This window comes from Notothenia rossii (genome assembly GCF_949606895.1).
Source record: "Notothenia rossii genome assembly, chromosome: 11".
NCBI classification, from domain to species: Eukaryota; Metazoa; Chordata; class Actinopteri; order Perciformes; family Nototheniidae; genus Notothenia; species Notothenia rossii.
The window spans coordinates 31,326,035-31,343,405 of NC_136910.1; the positions used below are offsets into that span (position 1 = coordinate 31,326,035).

The 17,371-nt window shown below is 41.8% G+C and overlaps 1 protein-coding gene and 1 long non-coding RNA gene across 4 annotated transcripts in view; both read right to left on the bottom strand.

Moving 5' to 3' along the window:
- The window catches only part of LOC307023996, a 208,560-nt gene that overhangs the window by 104,057 nt on the left and 87,132 nt on the right, over nucleotides 1-17,371 (bottom strand). The gene's annotated exons all lie outside the window — the stretch shown is intronic.
- On the bottom strand, nucleotides 806-8,721 carry LOC307024474 (E3 SUMO-protein ligase KIAA1586-like). Of its 3 annotated transcripts, none has more exons than XM_079658612.1 (5): nucleotides 6,933-7,454; nucleotides 6,775-6,831; nucleotides 2,387-2,515; nucleotides 1,457-1,570; nucleotides 806-1,216 (listed from the first exon to the last, which is right to left on the bottom strand). In XM_079658612.1, exons 1-4 carry the CDS (start codon nucleotides 7,014-7,016, stop codon nucleotides 1,532-1,534), a joined length of 309 nt encoding a protein of 102 aa, XP_079514738.1. In that variant the 5' UTR covers nucleotides 7,017-7,454; the 3' UTR covers nucleotides 806-1,216; nucleotides 1,457-1,531. The 3 variants fall into 3 exon arrangements, with proteins under 3 accessions (XP_079514738.1, XP_079514737.1, XP_079514736.1); XM_079658611.1 differs by having other exon boundaries at nucleotides 1,671-2,515; XM_079658610.1 differs by lacking the exons at nucleotides 806-1,216; nucleotides 1,457-1,570; nucleotides 2,387-2,515; nucleotides 6,775-6,831 and adding exons at nucleotides 3,983-5,307; nucleotides 7,845-8,721 and having other exon boundaries at nucleotides 6,933-7,025.

Genomic DNA, 17,371 nt, shown 5'->3' on the forward strand with positions numbered 1-17,371 from the left:
TAAATCAGTCTTATTCTTCTTCTTTGCTTTAATTGCGAGATCTTCTTCTTCTTCTTTGCTTTGCGAGTCGCAACGTGGTCGCAACCAGTCTTGGAGCATTATCGCCTATGACATCACTTACGCGACCCAGAATGCATTTGGGATTTGTAGTCTTCCTAGTTGCGTATATTTCATAGTCTTATATTTCAACAGTTTTACAACAAACTATGACTTTTTTTTACATGGAAATGATTGTTTAAGATTGACAAACATCATATGTGTCATTCGTGGCACAATTCAAACGGGATCAAAAGATAACTTTTCTCTCTCCATTGACTCCAATGTATAATTTTCCGCTTCCGGGGTCCCATGGAGGCTCCCGGAAGGGGAGGGACTTCGCCTCTCTATAACATGGCATGGTGTTACATATCAACATTTTCAGTAGTCTCTGGTCTTGCTAGAAATGCAAAGCCACTCATTTTATGAGATACTAAGCTTAAAAATCTGATTTTTGGAAAATTTCAAAACTGTTGTGAAACATAGATGTACTCATGTCATCCATTTTTTTTGGTTCACCAAAGTAGTGAAATATATGAATTACACTATAGGCCTATATAAATGTGTTGTTCATGTCTAAAATGAAAATGTGTAAATTATAATTTAGAGTAAAATATTTCCATCCCTCTACTTTCACCACAGAAAAGTTACATCAGGATGTGATGTGTGCAAATACAAATTGAGCATTAAACATTTTTATTCAACCAACTATTTATGTTAACATAAGAAACTGTAAAATCTTGATATTTACAATATCAGAACTTTCTCAACCAACTATTCATTATAAATGTAAAGACAGGGGGAGCAGTGTAATGGTCTGTCTTCCAGGACAGTGGGTATGGCTGCTGTGTAGGTGGGGGTGATGGTGCATGGGCTGCTGGTGGCTGTGTCGGAGGGAGGTAGGTGTGATTGTCCCAGGTTGATGCTGGCGGCTGTGTGGGAGGTACGTCTGCTAGGAGAGACTTCTTTGCTGGCTGGGTTGATCGTGATGGCTGTGGTGGAGGCCTTTGTACCGAGGTGTATCTTAATCTTGTGGCAGGCACAGATGGAGGTGGAGGCCGCTGTAGTGATGCTGGTCCTCTGGTCCTTGGTGATGGCTCTGATGAAGGCCCTTGAGCCACGGTAGATCTTGACCTGGGGGCAGGCACAGATGGAGGTTCTTGCTGCTCGGCCCAGGCAGCTGTGAAATCGGAAAGAAATATAGGACAATAATTACTACTAAGTTCATTAAAATATAAAGTTCAAGTGGAATGTTTCTCAAGCACAAATAACAATGCACAACTCAAAAATAAAATGGGGAGGTGGGACAGGAGTCTCTCTCTCTCTCTCTCTCTCTCTCTCTCTCTCTCACTTACAACCTATTTAACTATGTTACACCCACACAATGAAAGTACAATATTACTGTAATATTTACATTTACCTATCTTCAAATGGATCCGTGTTGTTGTTGTTTTATTCTCAAGGTTCTGATGCACCATCTCCACTGCTGCTAGTGTTACAAGTCCGCTGTGCAGATGGTAATCAGATAATAAGCCTGTTGAATAAGAGAAAAGAATGAAGCAGAGGGAAAGTTGCTGCCGTTTGTGTGGTTTTCCTAGCCAGAATTTATTAAACACATTAATAAATTCACTTACAAAGTATATCCGTTTTTTTCTATTTTTCTAATCATTCTCTGGTTTGACGCCAATTTTTACAATATTCCAAAATCCTATGGAGAAATCCAGTTGCTTTTTGTCAAGGGAACCAGCAGCTACTTCAGGGTCGTCCTACAAAAATACGTCATCACTGCACCTCTCTATTTCAGGCTGATAACCAAAAACACATTTGAAAAAGACATTAACTTCAGTGTAGTGCTTATTGACATTAACAGGACATTGAAGCAATGGTGAAATACATTAAGACCAGAGATATTTTACTTAAGTAAACCACTGCATGAAAGCTATTAGAAACAAATATTTAAACATTAACAACATTTCTGTTCTTCTGAATACATAACCGTTTCTTGGAATCTAAACTAAAATGGTGAAACAAAAACCTACCGCACCCACAACATTTTCTTTTACATGTGCAATGTCCGATGTCAAGACGCCATTGTGCTAATACAGCACTAGGCCATGTTTTGGCCCAGAGGAGGAAAACATTGTTTTGTTTGTCGTTACTCTGAGCTTTGAAGTCTGCCATACAGACTTTGCACTTTGGCGGACATCTTGTGTTGGTCAAGCTGCATGATTATTTTCTGAAGTACTTCAAAAGTGAAATTAAGGGGTTTTTGATATGCTATGTTGAGTGCATATAGCAAATCCAGAAGGAGGGCACAAGCTGAGGCAACTGAAGGCGGTTCATTCAGCACCTCCACGCCCTCGATGATGATGCCGATGTCTGCTGGTGGCTCCTGCAGTCCTTCCTCCTCCTTCCATATCACAAACACACCCATTGTGAGCTCCTCCATCTCCTTCTGAAGATCATCTGTTCTGGAGTCCTAGAGTAGGAGTAAATGACAACAAACATCACTGGCATCACTTTGCACTAATATGCACTTAATATGGGACAATAATATCACTGGCTGGAGTCCTACTCTGTGATTACTCACTGATTATTCTGACGACTAACATGATCAGAACCTAATATTTAATTCATTTATCTCATCTGATCCATCTGTGCTGTGTGGCTGTCTGTGGGGGGGGGGTTGTCATGCATTGTTCTGTGTTTTGTGTTAAAATGTGTAAAATTCAACAAAAGAGTATTTCTTTTTTTAAAACATGATAGATACATGTTGAAAAGCATTGTAATTAGTAAAAGAAACTAGAGCATTTTTTAAACTTCATGCAGATATTAATAGCATTTCAAGCTGTGCATGTTCTCAGGCAGCAATGCATATGTGCATTTATCTATAGCTTTTTTGTGTTGCTTTCATACAGTATGTGCTTATGTACCGTGGCACTAATGAACAATGTTAAACTCAGGGATATGTTTTGTAATATATCAATGTCAACACATTATGTTTTCTTTAAAAAAACATAATGTGGCTATTATTGAATTTCCCCATGAGGTCTGGGCTATTATTTGTCGAAAACACATCCCAATGGATGACTATATAAAGCCCAGTCACCGTGGCAAACTGCAGGCCACAAGCGGGGCTAGTAACTGTCACAACATCAATGAGAGAGACCATTGTTTAAACAAAGTAATTTATTTAAGGAAAATTCACTCAAATACTACAACATAAAAACATAGGCACACACATACACTGCACACTAGAAGAATGTGCAAAGTAGTAGTTTTAAAAAAGGCAATTAGTGTGAGTTCAAAGGGCAAAGAACAGCCTGCAGGGGAGCCGCTGTGAAATATGTGTCATGTCCGTGACAAAATCAGACAACATTCAATGTTGCCATGAATGACAGTATATTTTGGATGACGTCCAGTCCAAGATCTCCTCTAGGACCAGCAAGAGGATCAAACTGTGCGTTGAGTTGCTCCATGTCCTCATCGCTTAGCAGGTGCTGGTTTCGAGGTACCGTGACCCTCTCTGGCCAGTCCAATGCAACATCCCCTGCATCAGCTCCACCCTCTCTTTCTGGCTCCTCCTGAGTATCTCCTTGTCCTCCACCAAAGAGGCTCTGCATGGCAGAAGTGGTCTGGCCCTGCCATTCCAGGCAACCTTGGACAAAAACTTGTATGGGACTCTGGTGTCTTTCGGTCCTCAACCCATGATTGTTCCACTGGTCCAAAAAACCCTGTAGATCATGGTTTATGCGTGGGAGATAGACATAATGCAGGGCCCACATGTGTATTTAATTGTCTACGTCTATTATGCCTTCACTCTCCAGGAAGTTAAAGAGGTCGTAATCAGTGGTCAAGTTGTAAAAAAAGCCAGGGAGGATGGTGGATCTGCATGCCCCCCCCCCCCGGAGATTAAAAACAAAAACTAACATGCAATTCAGGGTAGTTGAGTAGACTGGATATATGTTTGGTGCTGACTGCCTTAAGGGCCCTTAATTTGATCTGATGACAGCGCATTTGGTGGGAGACCAACGTTGTACCCTTTTGATTAGTGTTTAAGCACAAAGATAATTATTATATTCTATTACTGTAAAACAACTTGCATGCTATGGATATATTACGTGTCAGATACTCCTGTCATTGATCTTGACCAAGGCACCTCAGAATTAGAGTTGGTCCCATGGCTACCACTGCTCCTACATAGTTAGGGTAAATGCAGAGGACACATTTTCCCACTGGGTGCAAGTGCAACTTCAACTTCAACTTTACACTCACAATACCTATAAATCTACTGGGAATTCGGCCATTAAATGTTGAAACAAAACCTCACAAAACATTGAACATGAATCCTCTCTAGTCAAGTCCATTTTAATTCAAGTGCAAGAACATGGATTAAACAAATATACTATTTACAAAATCTGAAAATAATACATATAATATGATATACAAATACAAATAAACAGTTTTATTCAATGGCTACCAACCCAATTCTCCCCTATACTGTAGTATCTCATAGGATCTTCCAAAGAGTTTCATAATCATGTTTTTTAATGACAACTTTCCGGGCTCTTGCTCTCAGATCATTAGCCAAGCTATGACTTTGAAGCCAAGACTTGACATAAACTTCTGGTTTGAACATTTGTAGTGGAGGGCCAACACACTTGATGAAAAGCAAGGCTGACATACTTTTTACCTCTAGCGTGCTTCTATTTGTGGTTAAAATGTTCATCTGACTGAACCCACGCTCACACTCAGCTGTGGAGATGACCAGTGTGTTCACTGCTTGAAGGAGGGGTTTTAGCTCTTCTGGTGCTTGTGGTGTCATTTCATCAACAGTTTTGAGTTTCACCATATCAACATATTCCCTCATTCCTCTCTGAATTTGTCTGCCATCATCAAGCTTGAAAAAGGAGCAGAGTTCCTGTATTTCCTTTTCGGCATAACGAACACCACACACATCTGGCCAGTTTGATGGCTGCAGCACTTTGACATTGTCAAGAAAGCTCTGGTACTCTTCTTTGCTTCTCTGTTTTCCAGGTAGTGATCCCATTCTTGTCTCAATTTTAGCAGCCAAAGCATGAAAAAAATGTTGGTGGTTTATTTCTCTGCTGTGTCTTAAATTATTTGTTAGTGGCACCCCTTTGAATAGCTTCAAACCGATTGCAGTCTGAGCCACTTCTGCCGCTGGTCCAGGCTGCTCTGCCATGGACTTCAACACACGGACCTGCCGACTGAGTATTGCTACAGCCTTGGGGAGCGTCATGTTTCTGTCTTGAAGAGAGAGAGAGAATTCAGACAACTCTTCTAAAGCATCATACATGATTCCAAGATTGTGCACAAAGGTGACATTAGAAAGGCGATCTATTAAACCACTGAACATGCATTTCTCTGTTGAACTTCTTTTAGGATCAACTGAGGCATTGGAAAAGTGCTTGTGGATTGCAGGGTACTGCTGCCATACAGCTTTAATGGTCCTGTAACTGGATGCCACCCATCTAGTGCTGAGAATTCTCCCTATGTTCAGACACTGTAAAGCAAGTTCCTCACAACATTCAGTGAGCTCACGGCGGTTTTTGGCCGATGCATGATAGAGACTGTACACTTTGTCAAAGAAAAACTGGAAGTCATTCATCCCTACAGTTTCTTCAACAGCATCTCCAACACTCAGCTCAAGACGGTGGTTCATGCAGTGCCACACCATTACGTTTGGAAACTTTTCTACGATTTTGGTTGCAACACCTGCTTTACTTCCAAGCATTACAGAAGCTCCATCTGATGCAAAGCAAACAAAGCGTTCACTCAGAATAGCTTCAGAGAAGCCATGATGTGACAGATTTTTCATTAGAGCTTGATAGATTTCACCTGCATTGGTAGCAGAAAGCTCAACTAGATCCAAGAAGAATGTTAGGGGCTCTTCACTCATCCCTAAGCTCGCTCTAATATAAATGATCAATACTGATTTTTTACTGTCAGTTGTAGCTTCATCTATCATAGCAGAAAGTTTTGTTCCACTTTGAAGGAGCTTTCCAACTACTCTCTTTCGCATTTCATTTGCTATGTGTTGGCTGATTGTTGCACAGGAATAGTCTGAATGTAAAGTTCTTCCCATGTCTAGTCCATTCAAGACTTGCAGATCAATATCGGACAGTAGATCTGTGAAAGGCCTTCCAGATTTCACAATCTTCTAAACTGTACGAAATACCCTATCAGTAGTTAAGAAGTGATCCCTTTGCATTTCAGAAGTCAATGTTTCCAATGTCTTTTCTTTTGCTTTTTCCATGGTTTTCTCAGCTGCTTGGTGATAGTCTGACATTTTATGCTTGTGTATTTTCTTACGAAGAGACTGCAGCTGTGCTGCTCGGTTTGTACCATAGGCTGTAACCTTAACGTTGGACCACTCCTCAGCAATATGCAACTGGCTGCTCCCACCTGTACTTGGCCCAACCACTTTCATTTTCTGGCAGGTTAGGCAGCCAAGTTTTTTGCTTTGACATATTAGCCATGGATAATACTTTTTTTTCTCCCTGAACTTGGTAGATGTCCAGCATTCAGGGATATCTTGCTCATTATCTCCCTGGTTATTTTGGTCAGAATCATCGACACTATCTCGCCCTGCTTCTGCCTCCTCCTCTCTTCTTTTTTCTACCACAAAAACATAAAATCTATGTTAAAACCCCACTTGGTAAGATACATTTCCCCTCTTCGAAAAAGAAAAGTGTCTATTTAGAAATATCAAACCTGTTCCTTCTGCAGCTCTAGGCTCCTCTGCTTCTGCCTCCTCCTCTCTTCTTTATTCTACCACAAAAACATAAAATCTGTTAAAACCCCCCCTTGGTAGGATTAGCTACATTTCCCCCTCTTCGAAAAAGAAAAGTGTCTATTTAGAAATATCAAACCTGTTCCTTCTCCAGCTCTAGTCTCCTCTGCTCTAGTCTCCTCTGCTCTAGTCTCCTCTGCTCTCCTTCCTGCTTCCTCGCCATGATTATCCTCTATATGAAGAAAACAACGGCATTATGGTTTTGTTAGAATGAGCAGACAGTGAAGTAGGCCTACTGTCAAGTTGTGTTTTTTTTTCATATAAAATAAGAGCGATGACATTCAACCACCAGAAGCCGCTATCACACGATTCGGAGGCATGCATCACATTTAAAGCTTTTTAAGTAATACATTTTGGTCGCTCACAGTGACTAAAGGTGCAATTTTCATACTTAATTTATATTATATGATCTCACTAAAATGAATGGAAAGCTTATCAAACAAAGTGCTTAAATCACTAGTGGATACATGATCATCGAATTGATACACAAAATCAGCCTAAAGATCCTCCAGGAACCTTAATTCAAATGGGTTCTTTCGGAACCAGTTTTCATACTGAAGAATCCCAAACTTGGACTATCTACCATCCTTAACTGAACTTCACCGGCTGTTTCAGGAACCGTCAACGACACCTGTTCTTCTCTGTGTTCTTCTGCCCCTGTCGTCTCTGCTTGTACACTAGCTTGCTCTGCCTCATCCTAAATTACATTTAATTGTTTTCCCCGACTGAACATGTCTAGGCTAGTTAAGTGTGTTGCTTATGCGGTCGCCTAATAATTCCATGTGAAAAAGAAATCAAATCTGACATTAACTTTGTGAATATAAGAAAGGTCTAACCTGACGTTGGTTACTATAGCAGCTAGTACTAGCTGCCTGGCGTTAGGCTAGTTAACAAGAAAAAAAACGTAAGCTCCCAAACTATAACTCTGTTGTTATCGCCTCTGTCCAGAGATTACACATTTGGTGACATATCAAAAGTATTCTTGACTTACCTTCAGTGGTACTTTTTGTCCTCTTAAAGCCGAAGTAGTCCCTCAGGTCAAGCTGTCCTTGTCGCTTACTGGCCATGATGCTTGCACAGGCTGCGCTGCTATCGTTGACGCTGACTGACTTGACATCAATTTCGTGATCGTGATATGTGCACGAGCCCCTCGTCCACAGTATTTTAGCGGCTAAAATAATGTGGACGAGGGGCACGTGACGTGCACATATAAAATGTAGAATGTTGAAAATTAAACATTGGCAATATTTCCACATTAATTGATCAAATAACAGGGGATGGGAAGGGGGGATGGCCGTTTCATAAGGGGGATGGTTTTGACCATTTTAATACCTAAGGGGGATGCCACCCCCCCCCATCCCCCCTCAACTCGACTACTGGTCATAATAGACATTGCTCACACCTCGCCAGGTCACCCCAGAGCCGTTCTATTCTCTGGTTGTGGGTGCTTCTTCCACGGAGAGCACTGCCTCTGTGGGAGCCTCTAAAGATGTTCATCATTAGGCAGACAGAGTTGTTTTCGCCCCCATGGTCGGCTCTGACCCTCGAGGGCACACCATACTTGGCCACCGCTCCTGTTGTTGTCTGTGGCCCTGAGGAAGACGACCAGGCGGCTATAGCCTACCCATCAATACCCCCATGAATGACAATAATAATAATAATAATGCATTACATTTATAAAGCGCTTTTCCTGGTGCTCAAAGCGCTTACAAGCAAGTAAAACAAAATAACAACAAAAGTAGAAAGGGCTAAGGTAGGAGGAATAAGGGCAACAATCACACTTATTAATTTATTAATGTGTTTAATAATTTCTGGCTAGGACAACCACACAAACGGCAGCAACTTTCCCTCTGCTTCCTTCTTTTCTCCTGTTCAATAGGCTTATTATCTGATTACTAGATCTGATTCATTTTCAAATTATATCCGTTTTCTTCAGAATCAGAATCTGTGTAATCACACTTCTTTTCTAAAACGGAACAAAGAACACAGTGCCCCTTTCACACCAACGCGGTTCCCGTTCTATCTCCGTGCTAGTGCTCTTTTGGTTCGGAACCGGTTCTTATTTTCAGCCCCCAGTTCCATCCCCTGAAGACAAGGAATGTTTAGAAATGTGCAGCCCAATGAAAGAAGGAAGCATAAAGCTTGTCAATTTCTATAACCCGTGTAAAAATCTTCACATTGAAACTTTGCAGACAATAGCAGGGACGGCTCATAGAAGGGAAGTATGGTGTGGTGACTTGAATGCTCACAGCAGCCTGTGGGGAAGCATTCAAACAGACAGTAATGGGGATGTCGTAGAAGAAATGTTAGAGGAAAGATCACTGTTTTGCCTTAATGATGGACAAAAAACCAGAATAGACGTGAACAGGGGGACAAAATCATGTTTGGACCTCACACTGGTGAAGGATAGTTTAGTTAAATCGTGTGAATGGTATGTAAAAAGTGACTCGACCATAGGAAGTGATCATTACCCAGTTTTCACTATCATCAACACAAATAGGATGTGAGTATATTTTCCAGGTGGTGCTTTGGTAAAGCAGACTGGGAGAAATGTAGACTTTGCCGTAAGGAGTCAGCACAATTGTTAGCATTAGAAGGAAGTATAGAGGAGTGCTCAAATCAAATCAAAATGCACATTAAAGAAGCAACAAATAAAACTATACCAAAAAGAACAACAGAGGGCAGGAGGAAAGTGGTGCCGTGGTGGAATGAGGATGTAACAGAGTTATTAAAGAACGAAACAAGGTATTCAGTAACTACAGACCCATAGCATTAACATCACACTTGTGTAAATGGATGGAGAAGATGATAGTGTATAGCAGGGCAGGAATTTCACGAGGGCCACGAGGGCCAGTCTGCCTCTTTTCTGACACGGCTTCAACACCAGCATATTTTGAAGGAGGAAAAAAAAATCAGCGGTGCACTTGATTTGAGCCTGGAATGCACCGCTCGGACGGTCTATGACAGGGGTGGGGAACCTCCGGCCTCCGGGCCGTATACGGCCCTCGAGACCATTTGGTACGGCCCTCGAGGTAATTTATAAACACACGCAAAAAAGAAAAAGATTCAAGAAATCTAAACCGCAAAATAATTAAACAAGCTTGTTTTTCCTGGCCAAGGTCAGGGTCCTTGAACACAACACGAGCCTAACGTGTCATCACGTGGTATATGTCTCGTCTGACAGGAGTGTAGTTCTAACGGAGAGCACCAGAACGCGGCTCCGGACCGGGACTTCACAAATTGTAATACCCATAAGTAGACGTACACATGCAGCAGTTTTTGCGTGGCTGTGTCTTTAGTTGAAAGCCCAGTGGCGATCTGTTCATCTGTCATACTGATCATACAGTCAATAACGTTGTTGTTATTAGCTTCTGGTTAGCTAGCTATGCTAACGAATATAAGAAGCTTTTTCTCCAACCAGTGAGGTAAAGGCACATCTTTATATGATCATTATAGTTATAGAAAAATAAGAGAATAAAGTAAACAGGTATACAATACTAATATGACAGTAAAAAAAAGTTGTTATTAATAAACAAGAATACAGTTTAAAAGGGAAGTGATTTGTAAAATATCCATAAAGAAAAAAATCTGCTTACTGTTCTGTTTCATATGGGTGTTGAGAGATGTATCCATAGATCTCTTCATGTTGCTCTCAAAGTGCACCAGATTGATGCTTTTAACTTCAACATTAAAAAAAAATCTTCCTGGTGGTGCATGCCCCCAAACCCCCCTAGATGAGGTTAGATCCCACCCCCCCCCCCACACACACTTAAATCATGTCCACATGGATATGAAACTAAATACATTTGCACATAGCCGTGGGAACATGTTTCAAATGGGGGGTGCTGTGGGGATGACACCAGGGCCGGTTTTGACCAATTTGCTGCCCTAGGCAAGATTTTAGCTGGCAATGAAAAACCTCTACAAAAGACTAATACACTACAAACAGAGAAACGTATTGACATGGTGGACAGCTTATATAAAAAGGCTTCAAATGTATTTAGTATTGCGTGAACATGTTTTAATTTGGGGGTGGACTTCACATCCTCTTGGGGGGTCCGGGAAGATTTTTTTTTAACATTTTAAAGTAAAATGCTTCAATCTGGTGCACTTTGAGCGCCCAATTGCTAGAGACTGATCTAGGGGATACAACTCTAAACACCCATATGAGAAAGATCGGTTTGCATTTTAATAATCAAATAATATATGTGAACATAACCAATAACCTACCATAGCCAATAACAAATAAATGTAGGCTAACTTGTTTTATTTGTGTGGTTCATTTATATCTCATTTTACCAGTTAACATTTATTTATTTATGCATATTTTTAAATCTCTCCAGTTTTAAACAATATTTTTGGTTTACTGTCCTATAGTATACATTGGAATGATTTCAAACCTGTTTTTATTCAGCCTAATAATTATAAAGGAGTGCCTTGGAAATATTTGTTTACATAAATTGTGATCAAAACATTTGAGACCCACTCAACTATCTAAACACTCAGTCCTTTACCTCACTGAACCTCGCAGTCTGACAGGAGAGCTCTCCCTCCACATTATTGTAGAAACATCTTCTTATATCGGTTAGTGCAGCAGAAGCTAACAACAATCCCAGCCGGTACCGGTGCACCCCGTCTCTCAATCTATCTATCCCTCTTTCTCTCTCTCTCACGCTGGTGAGCTGCGGGTGCCTGATAAGCCAACATCCCCCACTTTCATCACTTACAGCGCCCATCGTACGGGGCAAATGGAAAATGTAACCGGGGTGAAAAGGGTGTTATCTTTACTTAATTATTAATGTTGTTACATCAAGGCTGAAAATTCATTTTTTTTAAATAATATTTTTATTTAATCTTGTGGAAGTGCAGATCCCCTGTCCTCCACCAGGGGGTGCTGCAGCACCCTCAGCACCCCTACTTCCCACGGCCCTGCTTTGCACACATCTTGTGTCCATATCTTTCTGTTTTGGTGGCCACGGTGCATGAATGCGCGGGTCATGGTCAAATATCTGGATTAAAAGGTTGCTTTTTCTTTGCACAGCATGAAAGAAACGCGAAAAGAATGGGCTGTGATTTGAGTTTTTTAAGCAGACGTTGAGTTCAATAATTTGTACGGCCCTCGAAGGATGTTGTAAAAATTGAAATGGCACTTGAGAGAAAAAAGGTTCCCCACCCCTGGTCTATGATGACAGTTGACATCAGTCTAGGACCTATCTCCGCCCACCCCCTCACGCGTCCGTGTGCGTAGGACGGTCTAGGACCTAGCTAGCTGATTCTCCGCTCAATAAAAGGCTGAGGTGAGGTAAGGTTTTGTGATGATCCTGTTTGCCGTTAAGTTTTTCATTTGTCCAGCTTTAATTGTAATTTTATGGATAACATTACTATTTCTTGCTCGTATGGTAATGCATAATTATAATATTTTGAAGTGTTTTTGTTACTACTTGGATAAGTTATGTTGCAGTTGTGTTCTTTTTTTATTATTATCTAGTGCTAGGCAGTTAGCGCTGTGTTGTTAGCTGTCAAAGATAAGATGATGCTTAATAAATATATATAAAAGTATTGTAAATGCATATACAATCGTAGTCACTTCATATCGTATGTTAAATCATTGTTTTAATTTATGGCCTTGGTGCCCTGGCTTTTGGCCTTTGTGCCCTTAAAAAATTGACAACTCAAAAGGCCAAGTGGCCTTGCCCCTAAAATGACGAAATTCCAGGCCTGGTGTATAGACTATCACATGTCTTAGAACAAAGAGGGTTACTGTCATATTTCGATCTAAGAAGTGTGTTGGAAACTGTTTTATGTGTAGTTTAATGTCATTCTGTGAGCTACGCCACTAGCGTGTGGCTAATGGCGTCCGCTAGCTTCTTTAACACAGGCTGTTGCTCCCTGAATAATGTAGGGCTCTACTATGTTACTATGTGTAATGCAGGGCTCAACGCTAACTTTTAAAAGCGGTTGCCAGGCTGGCAACCAGACATCAGCTTTTGGTTGCCAAAACTGAAAATGCAGTTGCCATTTTTAGTCACCTTATATTTTAAATAATTAAGATACTATACAGTTATACATCAACTTAATAATGAACATGTGACACAAAATAATGTTCAAATGCTTTACAATAAGTAATTAACACAATAATTTGAAATTAAATTGGTAGTAAACTTGTCCACCCTCAATTGCTGGTAAACAACACACCAGCAGTGCAGCTGTTGTCATGTTTTTCACAGATCCCCCAAAAAGGAATTGAGTAAATCACTAGTTTATTGGTCAAACGTTGTCTTCCTTTCAAATGTGGGTTTTCTTGACCTTTGTGCTGACCCCCACCATAGATCCATTGGTCCTTCAGCATTGAAGTCTTGGATTGGCCAGACTAATACATTTCTAATGTTAAATACATGAAAACCATTCACAGTTAAGAATTAGATATTAATTATTAATGCTGTAAATTACCTTTTAATATGTGTAACTATATTTAAAATGTGTTACCTTTTTATAGTTACAAGCGGCCGAGATGGGTTTTCTCTGCAGGGTGGCTGGTGTCTCCCTTAGGGATAAGGTGAGAAGTTCGGTCATCCGGGAGGGACTCGGAGTTGAACCGCTCCTCCTTCGCGTCGAAAGGAGCCAGTTGAGGTGGTTCGGGCACCTAGTTAGGATGCCACCTGGGCGCTCCCTAGGGAGGTGTTCCAGGCACGTCCAGCTGGGAAGAGACCAAGGGGTAGACCTAGAACCAGATGGAAGGATTATATCTCTTCGCTGGCCTGGGAGCGCCTTGGGATCCCCCAGTCAGAGCTGGTTGATGTGGCCAGGGAAAAGAAAGTTTGGGGCTCTCTGCTGGAACTGCTACCTCCGCGACCCGACCACGGATAAGCGGGAGAAGATGGATGGATGGATTATATTTGTACGCCAATATTTTCCTATGGTAAAGTTTTGTTTTGCACTTTTATTTTGGTAGTAATAAGATCGGGACTCTTATTTTGAAGGAACTTTTACCGGAAGTGAATGGAAAACATTCCTCTTTGCTTTTCGTTCGGATTCACCTTGCGCTTTATCAGTTGAATCACTTTGAACATTCGTTTGAGATGTTGACGGGTTGGCCAAACATTTTACCCCACAGTCAAACAATTTAATTTGCTTCACCATTTTTTGTAAAACAAACACACGGCGCACAGGCACGCGAGTAAACGTGCATCACTTTCTGGCTCCGTAATCACACCAATGCACATGCAACTTAAGTATCAGGTTCCGACTGGTCACAACAACAATTAAATATCACTCTTAATACAACAAATAATTAACATTTATCTATTTTGGGGTGCACATTTAGCTGTTTGCTGTCCTTGTTTCTTTATGTTAAAAACTGGTTGCCACTGATAGCAACCAAAGGCCAAGAAGTGGTTGACATTTATTCTGAATGGTTGCGAATGGCAACCTGGCAACCGTTACTGTCGAGCCCTGGTAATGAGTCCCGTGCACTAGTCTGGCTTACATTTCAAGTTTATTCTGTTTGTATAAATATGTGAAATGCTGGTCTGAGGTCATAATTGTTCATATTATTTAAATGCTAAAGCGCTAATGCTATGCTAATATTGTGCCTGTACAACAGCCATGTTAAAGTGAGTAGGCCTACATTCGGGTTGTGTGTGTTATCTGTTATCACTGTATTATACTGAAAATGAAAAAAGGCTTTAATCCTTCATGAAAGTCATAATATGGCATGTGGATTTATGTCCATTTTTGATTAGAAAACGAAATATGTCGGACATACAGTTATTTTGATTGGCTAAATTTACTTTTACATTCTCAGTTAGCTTCAGGCCTCACTGAGGAGAAGTATTGAGGTAGAAAGCTGGTGAAGCCATTTCCTCATAATCTGTTTGCACAGATAATAAACCAGGTTGTCATATTCATTCGACCACACAACACAACGCAGAGATACATGTGGCGTTGAACCAGAGAATGATTAGATAAATAGAGAAAACGGATATCATTTGTAAGTGAATTTATTAATGTGTTATCCATCTCTCAGGCAAAAAGCACTTTCTTTCAAGATAAGATCCAATCTTCCTATTCCAATCCCAAAAAACTATTTTCTATCTTCTCCACCCTCTTGGACCCCCCCAAAGCCCCTCCCCCCTCCTCCCTTCTGTCAAGCAACTTTGTTAACCACTTTGAAAAAAAGGTTGATGATATTTGCTCTTCTTTTTCTGACTCACCTTTACTCACCGCTGGGTCACCAGACCCACCTTTCACCCACACACTGACCTCCTTCTCCCCTCTCTCTCCAAGTGAGGTTCTTACCCTCATTACCTCTGCCCGTCCTACCACCTGTCCTCTGGACCCTATCCCCTCAAACCTCCTTCAGACTATCGCTCCTGATATTCTACAGTTTCTCACCCATTTCATCAACACTTCTCTAACTTCTGGTCACTTTCCATACAGTCTCAAGGAGGCAAGAGTAAACCCTCTCCTAAAAAAAACCACTCTCAACCCGTCTGATGTTATAAACTACAGGCCTGTCTCTCTCCTCCCGTTCCTGTCTAAAACACTTGAACGCGCTGTCTTTAAACAACTCTCCTGTTATCTCCATCAGAACAACCTTCTGGATCCGCACCAGTCTGGTTTCAAAGCAGGTCACTCAACAGAAACTGCTCTCCTTGCTGTCTGTGATGAACTGCACACTGCTAAAGCAGCCTCCCTCTCCTCTGTCATCATCCTTCTGGACCTGTCTGCTGCATTCGACACGGTGAACCATCAGATCCTCCTACGCACTCTCCAAGAACTTGGAGTTTCAGGCACTGCACTTTCCCTCCTCACCTCATACCTCAAAGACCGCACCTACAGGGTTACTTGGAGAGGGTCCGAGTCCGACCCTTGTCAATTAACTACAGGGGTCCCTCAGGGCTCTGTTCTTGGTCCCCTCCTCTTCTCCTTGTACACAAACTCGCTCGGGTCTGTCATTAGCCCGCATGGTTTTTCATACCACTGCTACGCTGATGACACCCAACTAATTCTGTCCTTTCCCCGCTCAGAGACCCAGGTCGTCGCACGCATCTCTGCTTGCCGAGCAGACATCTCTCGGTGGATGTCTGCTCATCACCTCAAGCTCAACCTTGACAAGACTGAACTGCTTCTCCTTCCGGGAAAAGATTGTCCCACTCTTGACCTAACAATCAACATCGGCACCTCTGTTGTTTCCCCGACTCAGACTGCAAGGAATCTGGGTGTGGTCCTAGATAACAAACTGTCCTTCACTGCAAACATTGCTGCAACAACCCGCTGCTGCAGATACACGCTTTACAACATCAGGAGTATACATCCCCAGCTGACCCAGACATCAGCGCAGGTTCTGGTCCAGGCCCTCGTCATCTCACGCCTAGACTACTGCAACTCCCTCCTGGCTGGTCTACCTGCATGTGCCATCCGACCTCTGCAGCTCATCCAGAATGCAGCGGCTCGTCTGGTCTTCAACCTTCCTAAATTCTCCCACACCACACCACTCCTCCGCTCCCTTCACTGGCTTCCAGTAACTGCTAGAATCCACTTCAAGACACTGGTACTTGCGTACCATGCTGCGAATGGATCTGGCCCTTCCTACATCCAGGACATGGTTAAACCGTACACCCCAGCACGTGCACTCCGCTCTGCATCGGCCAAACAGCTCGCAGCACCCGCACAGCGAGGGGGACCCAAGTTCCCGTCAGCAAAAACACGTGGGTTTGCTATCCTGGCTCCAAAATGGTGGAATGAGCTCCCCATTGATATCAGGACAGCAGAAAGCTTACACATCTTCCGGCGCAAACTGAAAACTCATCTCTTTAGACTCCACTTCGAGCGATTGAATTACTAACAAAGCACTTATATACTAATAAAGGGCTGGCTTTCTAAAGCCAGTTGAGTAGCACTTGAAATGTTTGGCTCTATGAAACCTGATGTACTGATATGATTCTGTTTTCTTCAAGGTTGTATCTTCCTGGTCGAATGCACTTATTGTAAGTTGCTTTGGATAAAAGCGTCAGCTAAATGCAATGTAATGTAATACATTCTGGCTAGGACAACCACACAAACGGCAGCAACTTTCCCTCTGCTTAATTCTTTTCTCCTATTCAACAGGCTTATTATCTGATTACCAGCTCTGCACAGCAGACTTGTAACACTAGCAGCAGTGGAGATGGAGCATCAGAACCTGGAGAATAAAGCAACAACAACAACACGGATCCATTTGAAGATAGGTCAATGTAAATATTACAGTAATAGTGCACTTTCATTGAGTGGGTGTAAAATAGTTAAATAGGTTGTAAGAGAGAGAGAGAGAGAGACTCCTGTCCCACCTCCCCATTTTATTTTGAGTTGTGCATTGTTATTTGTGCTTGAGAAACATTCCACTTGAACTTTATATTTTAATGAACTTAGTAGTAATTATTGTCCTATATTTCTTTCCGATTTCACAGCTTCCTGGGCCTAGCAGCAAGAACCTCCATCTGTGCCTGCCCCCAGGTCAAGATCCACCCTGGCTCAAGG

Bases quoted from the DNA above. Each gene is read 5' to 3' on its own strand.
- LOC307024474 (XM_079658610.1), bottom strand. From the start codon at position 8,109: ATGTGGAAATATTGCCAATGTTTAATTTTCAACATTCTACATTTTATA. The intron at 7,026-7,844 runs GTAAGTCAAGAA...TTCTTCATATAG, and splicing joins GACAAAAAGTACCACTGAAG to AGGATAATCATGGCGAGGAA. The intron at 5,308-6,932 runs GTTTGATATTTC...TCTCTCTTCAAG, and splicing joins TAGAGCTGGAGAAGGAACAG to ACAGAAACATGACGCTCCCC.